Source organism: Uloborus diversus, chromosome 8 (assembly GCF_026930045.1).
Source record: "Uloborus diversus isolate 005 chromosome 8, Udiv.v.3.1, whole genome shotgun sequence".
NCBI classification, from domain to species: Eukaryota; Metazoa; Arthropoda; class Arachnida; order Araneae; family Uloboridae; genus Uloborus; species Uloborus diversus.
The window spans coordinates 39,896,974-39,918,982 of NC_072738.1; the positions used below are offsets into that span (position 1 = coordinate 39,896,974).

A 22,009-nucleotide genomic window follows, 5' to 3' on the forward strand; every position below is an offset into this window, starting at 1 on the left:
TGTTTGGGAAGAAGAAGGGACGAAGGAGAATTGTTTTAGTGGGTGTATAAAGCACAGTGCAGTGCAGACGATTCGAATACAGCCCGTATGCCTTGTTGCCTTGAGAAGAATGAGGTAAGGCATTTTTATTAATGTATCAATAGAAAATGTGCTTTTCGTTGATATTTAAATATTTAGTGTCTTGTTGTGGGCTAAGTCGTATTTGCAACAACATATAGATATTAATTAATTCACTAAAATAAAAGCTAAATAATTATAGTAACGGCCCTGTTTCTTTTCCATTCTAACGAACCTGATAATATAACAAATGAACCTCCATATATAATATATTTCACCAATAGCAATGAAACCAACATCACCACAGGTATGAAGACATTTATTGTTTTTCTTTTAAGTAACTTGAGATTTCAAAAAACATGTAAGTAATAGAATTTACTCTTTGCAAAGTTATCAATATTATTCTATTTAAAAAATTACTGAACACAATTTTATAAATTCAATGAGATGCATAACTTGAATGAATTTATTTTAAGATTTACGTGTTTGTGATGCTGGCAATTTTTATGAAAAAATAGCTAGACAACAATAAAAATTTTTTTACATCAAACTAAGTGTTAACTATAAAAGTCTCAAAATTTTGTACTTTTGTGTTCAAAGACACAAATGTATTTTTCTTTTTAAGCATTGTTTATGTTTGAAAACGCTACTACTTTGAATTTTACTACAGCAGAGCTCCAATTACCCAAATTGCTAATCATCTGAATCATATTTAGAAAGAGAATTCTGCCTCCGAGCGCTGTTGTCCTTCCCTCAGCGAAGCTAGAGTTGGCGTAGCTATCATTGGTTTTTAATGTGCAGCACTTATATTTATGCTTAATATGTAACAGTTGCCTTTCATTCAATTAATTAAAGGGCCATTTCACAGTATTTTGTCTGAATGTAGAGTCAACAACACTTTTTTTACTATAATTATTTAATTTGTACTTAGATTGACACATTGTTTTATTTTAAACTTGTGTGTTGGTAGGATTAATTAAAAATAAATTTTTGTGTTAATCAAACTGTATAGTAAATAGTTATGGGCAAAAGTGTCATGTTGCATCTCTACATTTAGATAAAATACTGAAATAGCCACTAAAGCTGTTTTTCTTTTAAAATGTTTTTCTCCCATTTTTAACATACATACAGTTTTCAAAAAAATAGACCCTTAATTCAGAGAAAATACAATTATCCAATTTTTTTATTATTATACAAATGGGGGTCCCAATTGATTCAGATAATTACAGTTCTTCTGTACTTAATTTTGATTTCAAAATATATGTACTTATAAAAATACAACTATAATAATGTTTAAAAAAGATTGATTGCTTCAATTTTGTGCACCAAGTAATAAACTTTTTTTTTTTTGAAAAATAAAATTAGCATTAAAGTATAAAAAATTTATTTTGATCTCGTAACAACATACAATTGTTTCTTCAAGGACTTTGTTTGACATGTTTCAAACAATCATAAGTAATTTAATGGTTTAATGATAAGAGTCCATCATGATCTAGTTCACTTCATGAAGCAGGCAAGGAAATTTTAAATGCACTTATGATGGAATGCTAAAAGCAGAGAAACAAATAGTGAGTACTTAAACAATACTAATTACATTATAAATAGCAAATACAGTCAACGCTCTTTAGAACAACCTCCCATTTCCCATTACTGCGACTATTGGATTGAAACCTATTTGCTGTTCCATACATATGTTATTTTTATGTCCATTAAAACGTCCAAACTGGGTCGTTCATTCAAACAATTTCATGTTTCTAAATATAAACTTTTCTATTGAAAGGGGCTATTTGATGATGAAAAGTTCATGTGCTTGTGAGAGAGCTCCTGCCCTTTGTTTGCATTCCTATTGGTCCTTTATTTATTTAGAATTTTCTCACTGGTGTTTGGTTAATCCTCTATTTTTATCTTTTAAGCTGTTTGCTTATCTGCTCTTGGCTTTTGTCGAATGACTTTTCATCCATAAGCTCATTACTTTTTGCATTGATAAAGGCGTGAGAAATGTCTGTTGTCTGTATTAACAAAATCTATGGATAGTTGGCGCATACAGACTCATGTTCCTGAGTATCACGTTATTGAACTGAAGACTGTTGGCAGGCGCCTACAAGAAATAAGGCTAATTTTACTGCCACGAAACCACTTATCAGAATGTCAATTTTTGTGGCATGAAAAATGGCTGTTGTCTCTATTAACAAAAGCTGACAATAGTTGGTGCATACAGACTCATGTTCTTAAGCATAACGTGTTTGAATTGAAGACTGTTGGCGTTCCTCTACAAGACGCAGCCAGTTGTCAAAATGGAAACGTTGTTGGAGCAAAGTTACGCTTTATTCGCGTAACTTTGCTCCAACAACGTTGGATGTTATGGGTTGGATGTTTGGTTATTGGTTGGATGTTTGGTTGGTTATTGGTTGGATGCATGGTTGGATGTTTGGTTGTAACAGACTTGTTTTTGTCTGAAAAAATCAGCATTGGAGATCTTTGTGATATGATACATGAATTTTTTTAACAATGAAGGCAAGGTTTAGAGGCAGTAATTTTTGCTGGCATAAAGCTTTTAAGGAAGGCAAGCAGAATATGGAAGATATTGAACGAGAGGGACAACCTTCAACGTCCATGAAAAAGACAATGATTAACACTGCTGCTATTATTATCAAGATGAATCTCAGAATTATTTTACATCAGTCAGTTCTGGCTGTTTCTTCAACTTAAGATACCATCACGAGGCAAACATTTTGAAAGCAACAAAGCAAGTCTAAAGCCTTTAGAGGCGGCTTTGAAATAGTTCTCACAAACTTAACGTTCACAAGCTTTTAAGACGTCACAGAACGTTGGAATAAATACATTTAGTCCTGCAGAAGTTTTTCTTAAAAAAACCATGTAAATTATGACGATTAAAGTTGTTCTGTATTTCTATAAACTTCATCTTATTACTTATTAAACAGCCCTCTTACATCAGGGGACACTGGTCCATTCTGTCTTTCTAGGTGTAGGTTCAGCACTGCTATCTGGGGTAGGAGTTGTCCTAACTTTCCTAATACTTTGAAGTGTGTCCTAAAAATTCAACATTTTCAGCATTTTATCCTGCATTTTTGCAGAAAAAGAGAAAGATCCTCATAATTTTTTGAAACTTTATTTTTACTAGTCTTGTTTACTTACTTAATACATCTCAAAATTTTTATTGAAGTACATGCGGCATTTGCATGTGGCAAAAAACATTTGTCTGTGAAAAAAGTGGTAAGATGTAGCTTCAGTGGATTTGTCACAGCAATCTGAGCAATTGAAATGGTGAACAGTAGACTAGAAAATTAAAATTTTCAGTTTGTATCGAATCGACTTTCAAACCGCCTCGCTATAATTAGTAGTAGCCCCTTTATGTAGGACTTAAGTCTTTATAATTTTTGATGTCTTCTCCTAAACTTCCTAATAAAGCAATTATCTCCGAAATTTTAATCAAAACAATGAAATTCCCTAAAAAAGGGATTACTTAGAACTTTGGAAAAAAGAAAATTATCTAGTGAAATGGTTGTGATCGCAGAAACAAAACCTTTTAGTGCATGAGAGTGAAAGTTGTATTTGTACGATCATTTTTGAAGCATTTCGTTTTCTTTTCCCTTTTTAAAACTTTTATTTCCGAAAAAAATTGTAAAACATCTGCTTTTTTCCGAATTTCCTGAATTTTTACTTGTTGCGCGGAATATTCATTATCGTGTATGAGAGAAAACAAACATGCCTTGTTCAAATGCTTTTTTTTTCACCAAAAGTTGTAGATTTCGGGTCCCCTTTATGGCTTAATTTAAGAACTCTTTTCAAAAATTTAAAAAATCCCTTTAAGACTTGAACTTTTGCTATGAAATTAAATCATGCAAAATCTTCCTAATTTTATGCATCAGTCTCCCTAATTTTCATCCTTTAATTATGCAGCTATAAGCTGCTTTTTAAAACAATAATTTTACTTTTTGAATGCTGTATAAACACTTTAATTTAGGAACAAAGAAACATTACCATTCATTCATTTTCAATCTGACACTTTAGTTTTGAACTGGTAAAAGTGGACATTCTTCAATATGATGCCATTTTGAAACACTGCTTTGAAATAATGTGCAATGAACGAATTGAAGGTCACAAATAAATAACTTTTTTACTCAAAATGATAATAAGTGTGTTTGCCATTGTGATTTTTATTAAGAGTTACTTTAAAAGAATGTAATTTTTGTTAAGCGTTAACATTGTAACAAATTTTGTAAATAGCAATTATTTTTATGATTAATTTGTTGTAATCTAGCTAAATTTGGCATTTATTCCATTATCTTTCATCTAAAATTGTCTTAGTAACGTAACCTGTAAATAGTTTCTCGTAATGAATATACAAGCCTCTTACATTCGAATGAAGAATATGGACCTTCCATTTCTGCACGCTACGATTTGTGAATGGAGTTAAAAGAAAACATCAAGAAGAATTTCGAATTTTGTGGCAACTTCTGTAGAGAGAGGATTTATAAATAGCCACAGCTGAAGGCAGGATGAGTTAGTCTCATTTTAGTTCTTGCTTTGGAAAGTGCGTTTTAGCCTTGCGCTGTGTTTTTGTGTATTTGGATGTAAATACGTGTGCGATCGTTGAGTTTATGGTGCTAATTGATACTTGCCTAATTGTTACGGTTAATTTAGCAGTCGTTAATGATATTTCTGGTACATAGTTGTAAATAAATCACCTGTGTTTTCTCAAGAACTGTGTCGTCATTCAGAAAGAAAGTTTGAAGTTGCATCGAACCCGTAACAATATTTATACTAGCTAGTTACTTTATGTTCTCTCTACATAGTTTACATATGTACATATAGTATCTCATCAAAAATAAATAAATAAACAAACAGTGTAAAGATCTCTTGCTTACATATTATTTTCCACTTGCTAATTTGCTTAATAACTTGTGTCCACATAAAAAGGTGAAAACACCTAATCCTAAGAGGTATTTTAATGTTGAAAACATATTCAGATGCATCCAGAAACAAATGAAGAGGGAAAATATGGCTGAAAATATAAACATATAAGTATTAGTACTTTTTTCTTTGACATCATGATTTTACAACTAACAATCTTGAGAACTATCTAGAAGTGGAATATTATTAATTTAATGCAGGGTTGGCCGGATTGGACCCAATTGGGTTGGACCCAACGGGTTTTTTTGAAAAAACCCATTTAAAAAAACCCATTATTTAGCCCACTTTTGGGTTTTTTTAAAGTTTCTGAGAAGTTTTTTAAAAAAATTAATTAATTTAAATACTTTTACAATTTAAACTTCTTTTTTATTTGTTCTGCACCACAGACAATGGACATAAAAAATGAATTTTGAACTTTAATAGCATTTAACTCTTAACGGCATTAAAAAAATACTTCAAAGATTAATAAATATATATTTAACTTTTTTCTTTAACTGGTCAATAAATAACTCAAATTATCTTGACTAAGTCCTGTCACTTCTTATTTTCTCAATAGTTGTAGATTGTACAGAGGAAACTACTCTAGCAAAAAGACTTTCATGTGGATTATTTTCGGAAACCCAACATGTCACAAATCTCGAATAAACTAGGTATATTTTTTAGAAATTAACAGGCTTTACAAACAGTCGGACGGAAAACGGAATAGGATGTACAGTATTTTCATTATCTTACGAAAAAGTTTTAATATTTCTTACTCTGTATACAGAAATAGAAAAACAGGCAACATAAAATTCAAAGAAATGTCTTGATTAAGCTGGAATTCAGTAAATAGGGATTTAAACTACTTGAGCTCCTACAGTAGTTTTGCATAACAAAATGAAATACAGTAAAGTAAAATGCAAAAAATAACTAAATAAATAAATAAGTAAATAAAAAATGTAGTAATTAAAAATGAACAATAGAGTTTATCACTCAAGAAGTAACTCTGCCGTAACTGTTGGTAATCATGGAAACTAAAAAATCTGAAACTTCACCATTCTTGGGTTTCGTCGTCTTTTATACTTTTCTTCAGAAAACGCTGAATTTTAACTAGTTTTCCAGCTTTTTTTACCCCAAGAAAACTTTTGCACTTCGTCCATATACTTACGCTACAATATGCTACAAGTCCCCCACATTTTCTTTAAAAAAAGTCAAAAAAAACCCCACATTTCTTTCAAAAAACCCATCTTTAGTTGGGTTTTTTTGGGTTTTATTTAAAAAAACCCAAAAAACCCTGGGTCCATGGGCTTTTTTTAAAAAAACCCGGGTTTTTGCCAACCCTGATTTAATGACATAAAACTATTTTAATATTATTGAATAGTTAGAAAGAACACAAAATAATTTCATAATTTATGCCTCTCAAGAATAAAGACTGCACCAACACAAAACAATGAACAAAAAATATAAGTTTACAGCAATACTTAGTAAGAACTATGCAACAAGTAAAATTCTATAATGTACTTGAATAAAATATTAAACATGAAGCTAACAAAAAGCATCGATAAAAAAAAAAAAAATCAAATAGCTCTTTTTCATTTAAAAAAAAAAACAAGATTTTATAACCTAGTCTGACAAATGTGTGAAACCGTAACTAGAATGAACCAAATAGTTGCCAAAAAAGTTCTTTAGGGAACTCAGTACAGATACCAAAACATAGGCTGATGCCATTGCACCACATACCCATACATACAGGTATTTAGTAGCTCTACTTTTTTATTGATGAAACGGTGGTCTTCAACAAACTCTTATTGAAATATTATGAAGGAAATTGAAAAAATACATAAATCTATGTTGATTTATACTTTTGAAATTCCTTACCTAAGAGCCCAAGATGAAAACCTGCTGCATACAGAGAACATGGGAAGTTTGAAAGATTGGCACCTAATCTGATCCACTGTAATGAAATAATAAAAACAGAGTTCAAAAATTACACTTTAAACGTAAAAAAAGCTTTAAAAGAAGAATATACAGAAGTTAAAACAACATTTGCAGAAAATAAGGATACAGTACAACCTTGTTTATCCAGACTAACTGGGACCGAGGCAATCCGAACGATCGAAACTCCGGATATTTCAGGTATTTATGACAAAAAGTCATTTTGTAGCAAAATTAGTGATGTGGATCGGGTAAATACCCAGCGGGTAGGTGAATATTTTTTGGGTATTTACCCAAGGCCTGGGTCAATACCCAAAAACTGGGTATTTTACAAAAAAATGCAAAAAGTGAATGGGATTTTTTTTAAAAATAAAACTGACACATACATATGTATAACACAGTTTATAATATTTTTTTTATAGAAAGACTTGATGAAATTATGAAAGAAACATATCGTGGACCAAAGAATCTTTCTTTTCAAAGTCATAATTGGAGAAGTATAAGCAATTCAATGATGAACTTCAGAATTTCAAAATCACATACTAGATTAGTCATATGCAAAATGGAAAAAAAAAGGAAGCATGAGGGATGTTTGGAAGAATAAACAGAGAAATTATTAAGACTGATGCTATTCATTTATTTTATTGCTGTTTAAGTGATAACGTGGCAAAAATAGAAACAATTTTCACATTAGTAAGCAAAAAAAAAAAAAAAAATCAAAATATTGTTTTCTGTTGCCTTGAAAATTTGCATTTTCTCCCCGGTACTTCATGATAAAGATGTATTCAAACTATTTTTAATGCACGGAATTAGTGATATAGGGTGGGAAGGTAAATATTTTTTGGGGTATTCATCCGAAGGCAGGGCAAATCCTCTAGTAATTGCACATTTTGCAAAAAAATTTTGGGTGGTATCAAAAGGTGATTTTCTTTTTAAAACATAAATTGTAAAATGAAAGATTAAAAAAAAAATTATGTATCATAGTTTTTTAATTAAAGGCTTAATGAAATCTTAACTGTCAGAATTTAGAATGAACTATTCTAAAACTTAAATGGGGTGTTTGCTTTTTTTTTGTAACACGTTAAGCTTTTTACTTTTGTAGAATTACTTTTTATATCTGAAATTTGGCTATCAACATTGAGTAGGCATGTCCAACACATTTAATGTAAATATCATATCAGATTGCTAAGTTTTTTCACACAATAATTCTTTAAATATGTGATCAAAATACAATTTTTGGGCAAAAATTTGTTTTGTATATGGTTGGTTATAGATACATAGTGGAATACATACAGAAAAGTATTTTAGTTGAATATACATTTTTGAAATAAATACCCAGGTAAATACCCATTTTGGGTATTTACCCAGGTATGTACCCTGGGTATTTACCCATAAAAATAAATACCCGGGTATTTTACATCACTAAGTAAAATTATATATTATTGTTCAAAAGACATTTAAAAAATATCAAAACATTTTTTACATTCTTTTTAACAACGAATTGGTCTACTGCAGCAGTTCCTAACCATTCTGATTGTGCAACGCACCAGTTTTGCAGAAAACACGATTGAGGCCCACTAACTACTATACATTACTTGCACAGCCAAAATTTACTTTCTGGGGGGGGGGGGAGCAAGGAGGAGCATTTTCAACTTGGAGCTTGAAGCACTAGTTTCTTTGGCAATTTTCAGTTAAGAAGTTTCTGATTCCTTAGATTTCATCTTCAATTATAAGGGAAAATTCCTAAGAAATATTAAAATTTTAATTTAAAGTTCCTTATTGGTGATGAGCCAGGGAGAGTTTCCGAATGCCGGGATATCTAATAAGTGAATTTTTGCAAAAAACGGAAATGAATACCCAAAGATTTATCTTGGTTCAGATCCTTGACCAGCGTTAATGGCCCCATAACAAGCTGTTACATGGATTGGGAGCCGCTGGTCTACTGTCTTCTCTGCTTCAAACACCTGTGTCGTTTGAATAAAGCAGTCAATATCAATATCAAGTACAGGTAAAGTAGTGTTTGTTTAATTACCAGAACTGGTTGTACAAACAATGCTGGGGCTGTATATTTAATGTAAGCGAGTGTTCGGCATACTTAGAGTCAGCACGTTCTTAGTTATAATTTAAAATTATGTATTTGAACCTTTTTTTTAAGCTGTAAAATTGATTCCGATAAACAAAGTTCTACTGTATGTCTTCCAGTAGGACAGCCCAGCATTAGAACAAATTTGAATTTTGAAGAATAAGAAAATTTCTTTTGTTGAAACCGATATTTAGTTGCATCAGTATTTGTTGTAACACAATTACACTATAAATTAAAATCGACATCAGAACTTACCATGATTAGCAAAAGCAGTAATGGAACCAAACATAGGCCAGAAAAGGTATTGGAAACAAGAGAGGAAGGACGTTTTTCTTTTTCACGAAACAAATGCTGTAAAACAATATAAAGTTTCAAAAATTAAGCTAAAAATACATCTGAAAGCTTTAGAATATTTTTAACATGACACATTTTCAATTCATAAACAAATTTTACACAAAAGAACTAATTTTAAAACAGGCCAATACAGTCAAACCTCATTAGCCTCAACTTGACTTAACACAAAATTAATGTAATTACCTATCAGATAAAGCTAAAAATAAGTGCTAAATCAGTTGCTTAAGACAAAGATGATTTAGAAGAAATCCTGCTTAAGGCAAAAAGCAAATTTTTGAAGTAAAAAAAATAAATATTTGGAATCATATGGAATTTTACAAAACTTGCCTGCAATTGCTCAGTATGATTTTTGATAAAGTTATGAATTGAGTAACTCAGTATGAAGTTATTTGCAAAAGATACCTTACAATTCCTAGCTTATTGGAGAATAATTAAAATGCAGCTCATTTGGCATCAATATCATTTTAAGGTTTTATGATATTCAGCTGGAATTCTTTTTAAAAGTTAGCAAATCTATTTGGCTATGACATTTTAAAAGGGCTAAATTGTTACCTTTTGCACATGTATACAGGGTGGCGACAGGAACTGTGAAAAAAAGTTCCCTTACTTTTCCCTGATTTAGTTCACCAAATTTCCCTGATTTACGTTACCAATGATAATGGTTTTCTTTCTTTGCTCTACTTGAAATCCATTGTATGTTTGTATAAAATGCAGTATTTTAAACTTTTTTTAAAGTTGTGTAAAGTTGATGAACTAAAGATGTATTTTAAAAAGATGCTACTTTTTTAACAAAATCGTAAAAAAAAAAAAAACATATCAAGTCAATTTTTTTGGGAAAAAAACCCATAAAACAGTAGGGTAAAGACCCCAGTAATTGGCACTTTAAGAGTTTGTCCTTAAACTTACCTCTGTTTTCAGTACTTAAAAAAAAAATACTCTCTTGCAAAATATTTTTGTATCAAAGAGTGCACATCTGTGCATCTATTTGGTTTACTAAAATCAAAAATATTTGAATCGATACTTTAATAAAAATATCCATATAAAAAGTTACCAAAATCACCAGTAATTGGCACTTGATACCCCAGTGTATGACACCTTGTGATCCAATAATTGGCACATGTTAATAGAACTGGAAAAGCACTTTATTTTTTACTTTTAAATTACATACAAATTTTATCATCATAAGAAACATGAGTAATGCTAACATAAAGTAGGTAATCTTTACTAATAATAAAGCAGAAAGTCTCTCTGTCGGGATCTCTGTCTGTCAGGATCTCTCTCTGTCCGGATCGCTGTCTGTCAGGATCTCTGAGACGCGCATAGCGCCTAGACTGTTCGGCCGATTTTCATGAAATTTGGCACAAAGTTAGCTTGTAGCATGGAGGGTGTGCATCTCGAAGCGATTTTTCGAAAATTCGATGAAGTTCTTTTTCTATTCCAATTTTAAGCCCATTTTTCATATAAATTTGATAATACGGGGAAGAATGTGTTTATCTTTCTTCTTCTTTATCTTTACTAATAATAAACATGGAAGTTTCTCTGTCTGGATCTCTCTCTGTCCAGATTGCTCTCTGTCTGGATTTCTGTCTGTCTGTCTGTATCTGTGTGACGTGCATAGTGCCTAGACCATTTGGCCGATTTTCATGAAATTTGGCACAGAATTAGTTTATAGCATGGGGATGTGCACCTTGAAGCGATTTTTCGAAAATTCGATTTTGTTCTTTTTCTATTCCAATTTTAAGCTCATTTTTCATATAAATTTGATAATATAGGGAAGAATTTGTTTTCTTTATCTTTATCTTTACTAATAACAAAGCTGAAAGTATCTCTGTCTGTCCGCTGTTCGGATTTTCATGAAATTTAGCACAGAATTGGTTTGTAGCATGGGGTGTGCACCTCAAAGCGATTTTTCGAAAATTCGATGTAGTTCTTTTCCTATTCCAATTTTAAGAACAAAATTATCATAAGATGGACGAGTAAATTACGAAATTATCATAACGTGGAACCGTAACATGGGCACAAGCCAATTGGCGAGATACGAAATTATCATAACGTGGAACCGTAACATGGGTACAAGCCGATTGGAGAGAAAATTCGCCACACAGGCGAACCAAAAGACCTTTTAATTTTTCTATTACGGACAAAGCCGTGCAGGTACCACTAGTTTTATATAAATTAATGCTAAATCACTCTTCTTCATGTTGGAAAAGAATTTTAGAGAATTAAAAACATAAATTTGGAATGTTCCATGGAAAAGATTGAAATTAATGCTGTTTCATCCTTCGGTTTACAGTTTTGATTTTACGAATGCTACCAAGTTAGGTTTGCCATAAGTATATTTAAAATCTCATATAGCATACTTTTTTGCATAAGTTTTCCTCTTTTTTATTTATCAAATGCAACAAGTTGGTTTTCTTTCTCTTGAAAAACCACCCGCTGCAGGCGGCATTGAGATACCATAGGTGGCGAACGGGGGTTAGCAAGCGAATCGAGCAGAGGACGGAGCCCCCAGCATAAAATTAATTACTGACTAACTTTCATTTGGATTTTTTTCTGGTGAAAGTCACTCCAATTGACAAAAAGCCGCAACTTCAAAAATTGGTGATTTTGATGCTTTTTTTTGACAATTACTGTACTAAAGCTACTGATTTCAATTTCCGCTTTATCATATTCGTAATCTACACAAAAAACTGAAGATAATGACACCTCACTCAGCTTTATCGCGGAAATGACGCTATTTACCCAGTACTTGGCACACATGCCAATTACTGGGGACTAGCAAAATTGAAGCACCAGTAAATGGTACCCATCATTATTTTAAAATTCCAAATAGGGACGAAAATATACTTCTACACAATTAAAGTAACACCTTTCAACTAAACAAAACTTTTGACAACGAAAATTTAAAATATATTTTAAGTCAGATTTTAATGGATTTATGTGCATGCTTCCCTTAAGCCAGAGAAGAAGCTTTTGCAACAAAAATGGCTGATTTGGCACAAGCCACAATTGTTTCTCTTTCCTATGTACTGCTGCCATTTAGTAACATGAATTGAAGTTATAATCTTTAAAATCAATGTACATTCAGTTGGTATTTAGCCTTCTATTTAAAAAAAATTGGATACAAGTCTTTTTTTAGGACATTTTTGTTGGAAGTGCCAATCACTGGTGCCGTGCCAATTACTGGGGGTGTTACCCTATATTAAATTTTTCTACATGGAAAGATTATAGAAAATTTTTAAAAAATACTTTACTTCCAGAAACCACTTAGCATAAGAATTTTAAGAAACTATTAAAATCACTCTTAAAAACATATGTGTATTTATGGTAGAGCTAAAAAGTAATTGAAATTATTTTGAACTAAATTTTTAAACAATATAATAATTGTTGCAAGAATAAATAAAAAGTAATAGTGAAAGAATAGAAGTAATGCAGTTACTCTTATATAACTGACATATTTATGCAAAACAGATGAAACCTTTTGACATCCATTCATAGGGAGCTTTTCTCTAATCAAGAACATAGGTTTTAATGAATGAATACAGCATTTTAACAATAAAAAAAATAAAGATATTTACTTAAGTACACAAGTTAACTCTATTTCAAATGATTAAAGTATATAACAAAAAAAATTAGATTGCTTTTGTAACAAACAACTTTGAAATGCAAGAAAAAAAAAACAGAAAAAAAAAGCAATTAGTTCATTTCAAAATATATAAAAGAACAATACAACTTGGTTATAAAATAAAAGAATCATTTAAATCTAAAGAAAGGAAAACCTTTATAATCTGCGGCGACAGCAAAAAATATGACGGCAAAAAAGTTTTTTTGATTGAAAGCTCAATTTCAGTAATTAAATGAAAAACGTGAAGAAGTAATAACTTTTTAAAATCGTGATTACAGTACACTAATCACTTCGAGACAATGGAATAAAGGCAAAGGAGCTAAGGATATAATGAAGGCTTCCTTTTTGCCTGTATGGTTGTTTATTTTACGTCACATTGAAAGCATGAAAGGAAATTTCAAGCTAGTTAAAATAAAAAACCTAACAGACACAGAAGCAATCTTGGGAAGTTCATCCTGTGGTTAATAAGTAAGATTCAATACTTAGACGTTGAGGAAAAAAGATGCACAAACATGCGGCAGTGTATTGCACCCCATTTTACTTTTTTTTTTTTTTTTTTTTTGACAGATAATTGGTGGAAAATTCGTAGGGAATTAGGATACTTAATTTTGTAAAGCAAAAAAAAATTTTTTTTTTTCCTCATAAAATCAATTTTCCCTGATTTTGTGTTATTTTTTCGAAATTCCCTGATATTTCCCTGAGTAATAAAAGTTCCCTGACTTTTCCCTGATCTCCCTGATTTGTCGCCACCCTGGTACAGTGGGAAATTAAATACTTAAAATGCTCATGAAATTTTGTTTCAAATTTTAGTACATTGATTCTCTTGTAGATTGTAAAGTTTTCTGAATAGATAAGAAATTTTTAAAGTTGGTTAAAAATTTGAGGGAAAACTCTGCATATTAGGAGCCAAAAACATGCAAACAAAATTGATATATTTCAAAGAAATGCTTATATATTTGCAAAGATAAGTGAGACCATAGCGGAAATCTATAAAATTATGTATAGTTACTACTCTAATTAATGAAATTTACAACTTATTCTCAGCTTTTTGCAGTGAAGGATGATCGAAAAGGGTTTTTATTTCTTCAATTTGTTGCTGGTCTCCTAAATACATAGGTGATTTTATTTTTATTTAAAAATGTCAGTTGAATCATACCTTTTATGTGGCAAAAGTTATAGAACAATAGTTCGTTTTTCCCCCGAGAAACTCTTTCAAATATGAACTTCTGTAAGTGTTGCAGCTCTTTTGTCTGTCACAGTTTAAACAAGTCAAACCAATTTTAATTAGCAAGTAATTTTGATAGTACAGTTGGCTCTCTGTTTAACGACGCTTTATTTAACGACGGCTATTCACGGTCCCAGATGGTCCACTGTAGTGTTAAGAGCATTATATTTAAGGATGATTTTTCGTGGTCCATTGAAAGTCGTTAAACAGAGAGCCAACTGTATATTTCAAAACAAATAGTAGTTAAGGAATTACTATATGGGTAGAAACAATGTAATTTAAACATATTTTTCTTGTTAAAAATAGATATATTAAAATAAATACTTATTGATAGATTTCATTGACATTTTTGACCAGAGAAGAATGTGGAGTAAAAATTGTGTTTGGTTAAATTACAAAAATGGGTTTTAAACAATGCATTTTGTAGATTTTTGAACCCCAGTTCTTGCTAGTTGATGAAAAGTTAGACTACATTGAATCAGGCAATATCTTTCTTGGTTTCCCACTTTTTAGTTCCAATGGGTTTGAATTGTAATAATTTTTAAAACATAATCCTCATCATACATTGAATTCAAATGTGCCTCCCCCATTCATTCATTTCAGTCAGGTTATTTATATGTTTCGTATCGATCAAAGTTGTATCTTCTCCTCCAAATATAGCTTTAACTTACAGGGCAAATAATCTTTCATGGAACACATGGAAATATACATACCTTAATTTCTGGTTTAGGCTGATATGGATTTTCAGCTGTTTTTGCTGGGGTAGGATTAGCAGGAAATGTCAAAGCTACTTTTCCCTAAATACGGATATAATATTCAATTACATTACAAAATATGTCAAAAGTAATCAATTTATTTGAAACAAATTTTTGCACAAAATCATGTGCATTACTTTAGGTTAATAATTTTAAAGCATCTATTTACAAGCTTGCAAATATAAAAAAAGAGAGAGAAGTGGAAAACTGTTAAACATTGTATTGCTAAATATTCTTGTGGTTTTGTTATGATAAAAACAAAGCAATTCCTTAAATTTGGGTAGTTCAATGTGACAAAATATCAGTGATTCTTACGGAAAAACTAATTGCATAGTTTCTACAATTAATTCCAGAACTTACCAATTTCCACATAAATGGATTTTTCAAGACTGCATCTCCAACAATCAAATAAACATCATAAGTTCCAGATGCAAAAGAGAATTCCTTTGCCTTTGTAAATATGTCCTACAAAGAAAAAAATATTTTTGAAAAGTTTTTCATATTTCTTTTAATTTTATATCATTTAGATATACCACTTTTCGCAATGAACAAAGAAATATATTAAAGGTTTACAGGGTATCTGCTACATTTTGAGTTTTGAAATCCATGACTTTCTATGACTTCCGCTCGTAACTTTCCGTGACTCACGAGATGCAATTCCCCCCACCCCCAAAAAACATTAGTTTTTCACAAGAATAACTGAATTAGTGTTATGTGAAAATTAAATTGTAACCATCTGATCTATGCTATGGACATATGTTTCTAATAATTCAAATTAAAGGGAAGTGTAATGACCCAACTACTATTATTACTAAAAAACAATTTATGCAACAATGGCTGGTGAGACATATGAAATAATTGCAGAGTTTTAACTTAATTATTTTGCTGCCAAGAGCATATATTTTTAATCTAAAATTTTTTAAAATATATTTTGCATTCCAATAAATTATACGAAATTTTTATAGAGGTAAGAGTGAACAAGTAAAGACATTCATTCTTTTTCCTCCGAAAATCTGATATGATACACAATAATTTTCCTAACTCAAAAAGTACTGAAAAAGTTTTTATTGAAAAATGGTTTTAGAAAATAAAGAAAGCTTTACACATACAGTTATAATATTGTATACTACTGTTGAACAGCAAAATATTTAAGCTTGATTTTTGAAAAATATTTTGCTTATTTTTCTTTTGAATTGCTTTAAATAAATATTTTATTTTATGAACAAATGATGAATCTGAAACGTATTATACTTTTCAAAAGCCACTTGTTTTCTTAAAAATCTGGGACTAGCAATGATTTAGTAACTTCTAAATTTAAGTTTATAATCAATAAAATAAATGATAGTAAAAAAATATTAAATTCAAGTACTCTATAATTAATTTTCCAGACATTACCAGATATATTAGCACCAAAGTTTCAGGATAGGCTACAAATGTTGAAAAAATTCCTAAACTTGTGCTATTTTCAGACTTTTTAAAAATTTTACCCTTGAAAATTCCCTGATCTCTGTATTTTATTGATGTCCTAAATGTACTGAATTCTTTAGACCAATTTTAGTTTCTAAAATCTCCATTAACTTAAGACATTGCTGAAAATTAATGATAATTTTTTAAGAGGCTCTTGAATCAACACAGATGAGAGCAGTAAAATTAGAAGTCTCCAAGGGCTCAACTACACAACTAGACATAAAGGAAGGTTAAAAGTAATGCTCAACACAAAATTATAAATGTCCAAACAATAGAATCACATAGTAAAGAAAAACGAATGAGTATTATAGAAGCGGATGTAATTGCATTTGAAATGTGTGAAAAATCAAGACCGACGCGTAAAAGCGTAAGAAACTGTGAGTTAAATTTGTACATAATCTGTCGAATTCGATAAATATGCATAACTTTGAACCCAAAATCCATGACCAGTTGTCAGTTTCCATGACTTGAGCATTTTTGGAAGAAAATCAGGACTTTCAATGACCATTTTCAATCATAGTCAAAATCCATGACTTTCCAGGTGTGTGACCAACCTGGATTTAATTATAGCACTGACATTGTTTACATGTTATTTTATAAAGTAATAACAAAAAAATATCACTTTAAGTTTCACATTTAAACAATAATCTAAATTTCTTTTAAACATATGGCTAATATTAAACTATCAAAAAAAACGTTTTAAACAAGTTCAATTGTGTTACAAATGAAATATTTAACTTGCATATTACTGTATTACTCCAAAATTAGCCGGCCTGCTGGAAACAAGTGGGGTTGATTAGCATGCTGGAAATTCTGAATATTTCAGCATGGGATACAATTTGGGGTTCAATTTGCAAAAGAAAAGGTTGACTGAAAAAATGTGCTTACTTGCAACAAATATTTAAAGTTAACAAGACATGAGATAAAAATTATTTGTCTTTGTTATTAATCTTGGCCAATCATTATTTAGTTAAATTCTTTAAAAAAAAAAGAAGATTCAGACGCAATCATAGTACAGAATGTGGGGGAAAGTTAAATAGCTAAGGTGGTTGAGCTTTTCCAAAATGAACAAATAAGAAATTTTTTTCGAAAATTACAGCACAAACAGAAAGAACATTCTATTTTATAATAAAAATTGCGTTGAAACAGTATTTTTTATTTTTGGCAGTAAATTTGCATCTTCAAAAAAAAAAAAGAAAGAAAGAAAAAAGAAAAGAAAAAAAAATCCCTTTTTTTTTCATGGGGCAAGGTTCTAATGAAACATTTTCTTTTCCATTATCAAAAATATTTTTGATCAAATGAATCAGTAAATAAAAGGTTCAATGAATAAATGAAATGATATTGAAACACAAAACTGGAAATTAAATTAGTTAATTAATACATGAAGAAAAATAAATGAACAAGTAAAAAAGTGAATGAACAAGGAAATAAAAAAATGAATGAATAAAAGTGCATTACTAAGTGATTGAGCCAGTAAACAAAATAAACTTTCACTTTGCCCTGCATGTACTTGACTGATTGTAGCAAATATTTAAAATACAAATAAGCATAATATTAACTAAATATTTTACAGAGAATTAGAAGGTCTCAATTAATAATTAAAATGTTAATAACAAGAACTTTATCATTTTATAATAACAAAAATAATTTTTGACTTGCAACAAAATATTACAATATGAGTAACAATTTCTGAATATTGCCTGTATTATCATATGCTTTAATTTTTAATGGTATTTTTTTCCTGACTGAAATAGATTACATGAGTTACTGAAAAAGTTAATATATTACCAGGTAGATGGTACTAAAAGCAGACTTAATGTTTCGCCATTTCTTTTTGCCCCGCTATTTCACTTTGCCCCACATTCCCCTAATTGTGATTCATTCATAATGTTTTTAAACACTTTAAACTCCAATAAGGGAAGTTTAAATTAAATGCATTTTTCTAATCTCATTTTTCCCCAGCATGCTAGAAAGGTGAATTTTGCGCCATGCTGACTGATGGGGGGTAAAATGGTGACTTAATTATTTGTATAAAATATCTGTCACAATGTCCTGCGGATAGTTACTTTGTCGCACAAAAGGGAAAAGCAGCCCTTTTACTTCATCTGTGTATTTAAAATTTTATCAATTAATAAAACAAATTAAAAATGTAATTGTTTCTACAGTCCAACTTTCAACAGACCAGTTTAAGAGAATGCTATAACCCAATGATTGCTAAATCCTTTTTTTCCCCTTCTAAGTCCCAACTAGCTAAGATTCTTTATTATGTGACATATTCATTGGCAAATAGGGTAAAATAAAGCAAAACTTTAATAGTTACTATTATGCTGAGCAATAAACAATAAAACTTTCTTTTCTTTACTTTGCCCATAGTACGGAAAAAAGATTATATTGAATGTACAATAAAATGCAAAGTAATCTAGAGGCTTAACCGTCAAGTTCAACACCCACTTGATTATGAAGAAAGGATATGGCATATCTTTTTTGAAAATTTCAAAATGCTTTTAATTGATTTAAGTTGGTGATTCAATCTTAGTTCTACATAGAAACTTTTTATTCTGAGAGTACCTTGCCCTTTCAAATTTGGAGCTTAAAAAATATTCTGAATAAAAATGAAGTTTTGATCTCTTACCAAGTCGAATTTGTAAACTCCTTGGCTTTCAGGCTCAGCAACAAAGACAACTTCTTGCTTAGTTTGTTGGTTAACAAACTGGACAAATGTTTGGTGAGCAATTAAGGATGTTTTCGTATTTTTATCTTTCAGGGCAAATTTCATGATGATCTTTTGATGATAATCAGCTTCCATATTTACACTTTCTTTGGGGTAAACAATGCTAAAAAAGAAAACAATTCAAAATATATATAAAAGATACAAATATGAAAATTTACTTACAAATTGTGTATGACTTGTTTTAATATTTCCAGCAACTACATCAATGTATCAAATAAATTACATCTTTAGAGAAAAAAAAACTCAATGAACAATTGCTCTAAATAAAAAATATTAAGATTTTTCCTCTATCTCAATGGAAATAACACTATTTTCTTTTCCTACCAAATATATTTTGCTTACAAAACTTTAATTAGCATACAATCGCAGAAAACCAGAGAATGCAAGCAGAATGACTTAGTTCTCATTTATGAAAAGAAGTTCATAGTTATTCATACCTCGTGGATTTTGCAGAGGTAACTTGATCCCTATAAACAGTGCCAATTTCTGCTCCTTCTACAGCTACTTCAGTCATAACTTTAACCTTGATCTAAAAAACATAAGTCAATTAATAATTGTCAAACTATGATTGAAAGTAAAAGTTAATCAATCATTGTTTTCTTACTTGGGCCCCAGTGTTTCCAATTAATTTTGGATCAGGTTTACGTGGTACAGCACTCACAGAAATAGTGTAGAAGCCACGAATAGGTTTGCTTTCCAAGAAGTTCAAGGTATATAAAATGCTTGATAAAAATAAAGAAAAGTTAAAAATTAAACTAAAAGTCTTTAACATGTATGGAACATAAAAAATGATTCAGTGAAATAAAATACTTCCAAGAAACCCAATTCCAATGAAAGTTGTAGAAAATATAAAGTTTAGTGTTCAAATTTTGAAAATATATTCAGTAAAGGTCAACTTTAGGGCTTAAACAGATTTTCAGTTGGTAGGGAAAAAACTTTAAAGGGTCAAAAATATTAGCAGCATGAGTTGAAACTATTGGTACATAAAAAAAAAATAAGAATCAACAAACCCGCCCAAGAGCAATGATATTTATGGAAAAAGAAAAGAAAAAAAAAAAACAAGCAATTTGTTAAGATGAAAAAAAAAATTGTAGCGTCAAAAGCAATATCAAATTATTAATTATGCAAGTAAGATTTCAGAAAATAATTTTCAACTTTACTGAAACCAAACCTTTTGGAAAAAAAATTGGAGTAAGACTGGCAGAATCCCTCATGCCTTTTAGCAAAATAAATGCATTCTGGCACAGTTAACACAAGAGTTTCAAAAAAAAAAAAAAAAAGAAAGAAAGAAAGAAAATTTGTCAATACATACTAATTTTAGAACATTCCAAGATGAAATGACTAATACCTGACATGTTTGAATAATTTTTTTTAGGTTACTTTAGATTTTTGGGTCTCTTGGGCATTGTGCACACAAAGAAATAAACATCTCCTACTCATGTAATACAGTGAAACTTCGGTAACTCGACACACGGAAAACTCGAACACCTCAGTAACTCAACTTTTTTTTCTTTTAATGGTTACCTCTCTAACTTTAATAACCTCTCTAACTTGACACACATTTGCAGAAAGACCTATAAGTCAACATCCAATTGCTATGCAGTGAGTTTCTATGTAATCCATCTTTTGCTACTAATATTCTTTCATTGACCTTTTCTTAGAATTTTACGCTGCGGTTTCTAGGTCAGTCAATCCAATCCTTTTCTGGCAAACTTTTTCAGAGAATTCCTCTTATCCAGGGGAGTCAGGCATTACTTTGCAGTTAATTCAATTCTAAAAGGCTGGGGAAGGGTAGGAAAAATGTACCCAGGGGAGTGTTTTTGATAAAGAAGGTACCATGAAATGTTTTTCAAACAAGTGTGAACAGGACTTTATCTTTAACAGACCTGATTGAAAAGAAGCTTTTATCTCATTTCAAAAATTACAGATTTATTCCTCACGAGGTATTCAAATAATATTAGTGATTTTATTATGTACTTTAAAAAAAGAAAAAGAAAAGAAAACAAAATGAAAAAAAATCCATTTACTGGCATTAGTTTTTATAACATGGATGCTAAGCATTTGTAAGTAAGTGATAAAGAAACTCTTTAGGAATTAAAATTATGGAACCTCAATAAGTTGAAATTTGCTTAAGTCGACATGTTTTCATGTTCCCTTGGGGTGTCAAGTTATCGAGGTTCCACTATACATATATACATATAGATGGCCATCTAAGAACAACAATAAGACATCTAAGCTTTAGAACAACAGTAAAATCTCCTCCTGTGTGAAGATATATGCAGTCGTGCTCATCTATAGCAAAGTCATAATGATTAAATAAAAGTTTTGTCGGAGCTGTAATTTCTTTATAAAATGTTAAATAACACACAGTAAAACATGAAGAGTAATTGAAGTTATTGCATTATAGCCATAAATTCACTAAATACAGCTTCACTATAAACGGACGTGACTGAAATTATACAAATAAAACAGAAACTCCGACTCTTCTTAAGTACAGAAATTTCTATGATTTTTTTTTAAAATCAAAATCTATGTCAATGAAAGAGTTGAGATTTTCTGGTACAACAGTTTTAAATTTTGATATCAAGTCTAACTCTTACTTGCTGCCCTTGACAGCTTGAAAAGCTTTTTTGTTCAGAACAACCGCATCATCACCAATTCGCTTGGCAACATCGGCTGTGACAGTCAAGGGACCTAGAGATGCACCTAGCACGTTTGTGATGCGAACTTGGACATTGGGATTTTCATCTGACAAAGCACTGTTACTTGCAAGAGTGACAGCAACAGGAATGTGAAACTAAATAGGGAGAAGAAAGTCAAACATTAAAACCAACAAGTAACACTCAATATGCTCAGTGCATAC

General features: G+C 30.5%; 1 protein-coding gene across 1 annotated transcript in view; it reads right to left on the reverse strand.

Annotated features, from left to right (window-relative positions):
- Positions 1-1,424: 1,424 nt before the first annotated feature.
- LOC129227247 (dolichyl-diphosphooligosaccharide--protein glycosyltransferase subunit 2-like) overlaps positions 1,425-22,009 on the reverse strand; it is a 44,479-nt gene continuing 23,894 nt past the window's right edge. The window contains exons 9-18 of the mRNA XM_054861760.1: positions 21,747-21,943; positions 19,751-19,868; positions 19,584-19,675; positions 19,048-19,249; positions 15,309-15,413; positions 14,907-14,990; positions 9,245-9,340; positions 6,850-6,925; positions 4,947-5,083; positions 1,425-1,604 (exon numbers count right to left, since the gene is read on the reverse strand). Of these exons, the coding sequence (XP_054717735.1) occupies positions 4,950-5,083; positions 6,850-6,925; positions 9,245-9,340; positions 14,907-14,990; positions 15,309-15,413; positions 19,048-19,249; positions 19,584-19,675; positions 19,751-19,868; positions 21,747-21,943 (1,104 nt within the window). The 3' untranslated portion in view covers positions 1,425-1,604; positions 4,947-4,949. The remainder of the gene's footprint in view (positions 1,605-4,946; positions 5,084-6,849; positions 6,926-9,244; positions 9,341-14,906; positions 14,991-15,308; positions 15,414-19,047; positions 19,250-19,583; positions 19,676-19,750; positions 19,869-21,746; positions 21,944-22,009) is intronic.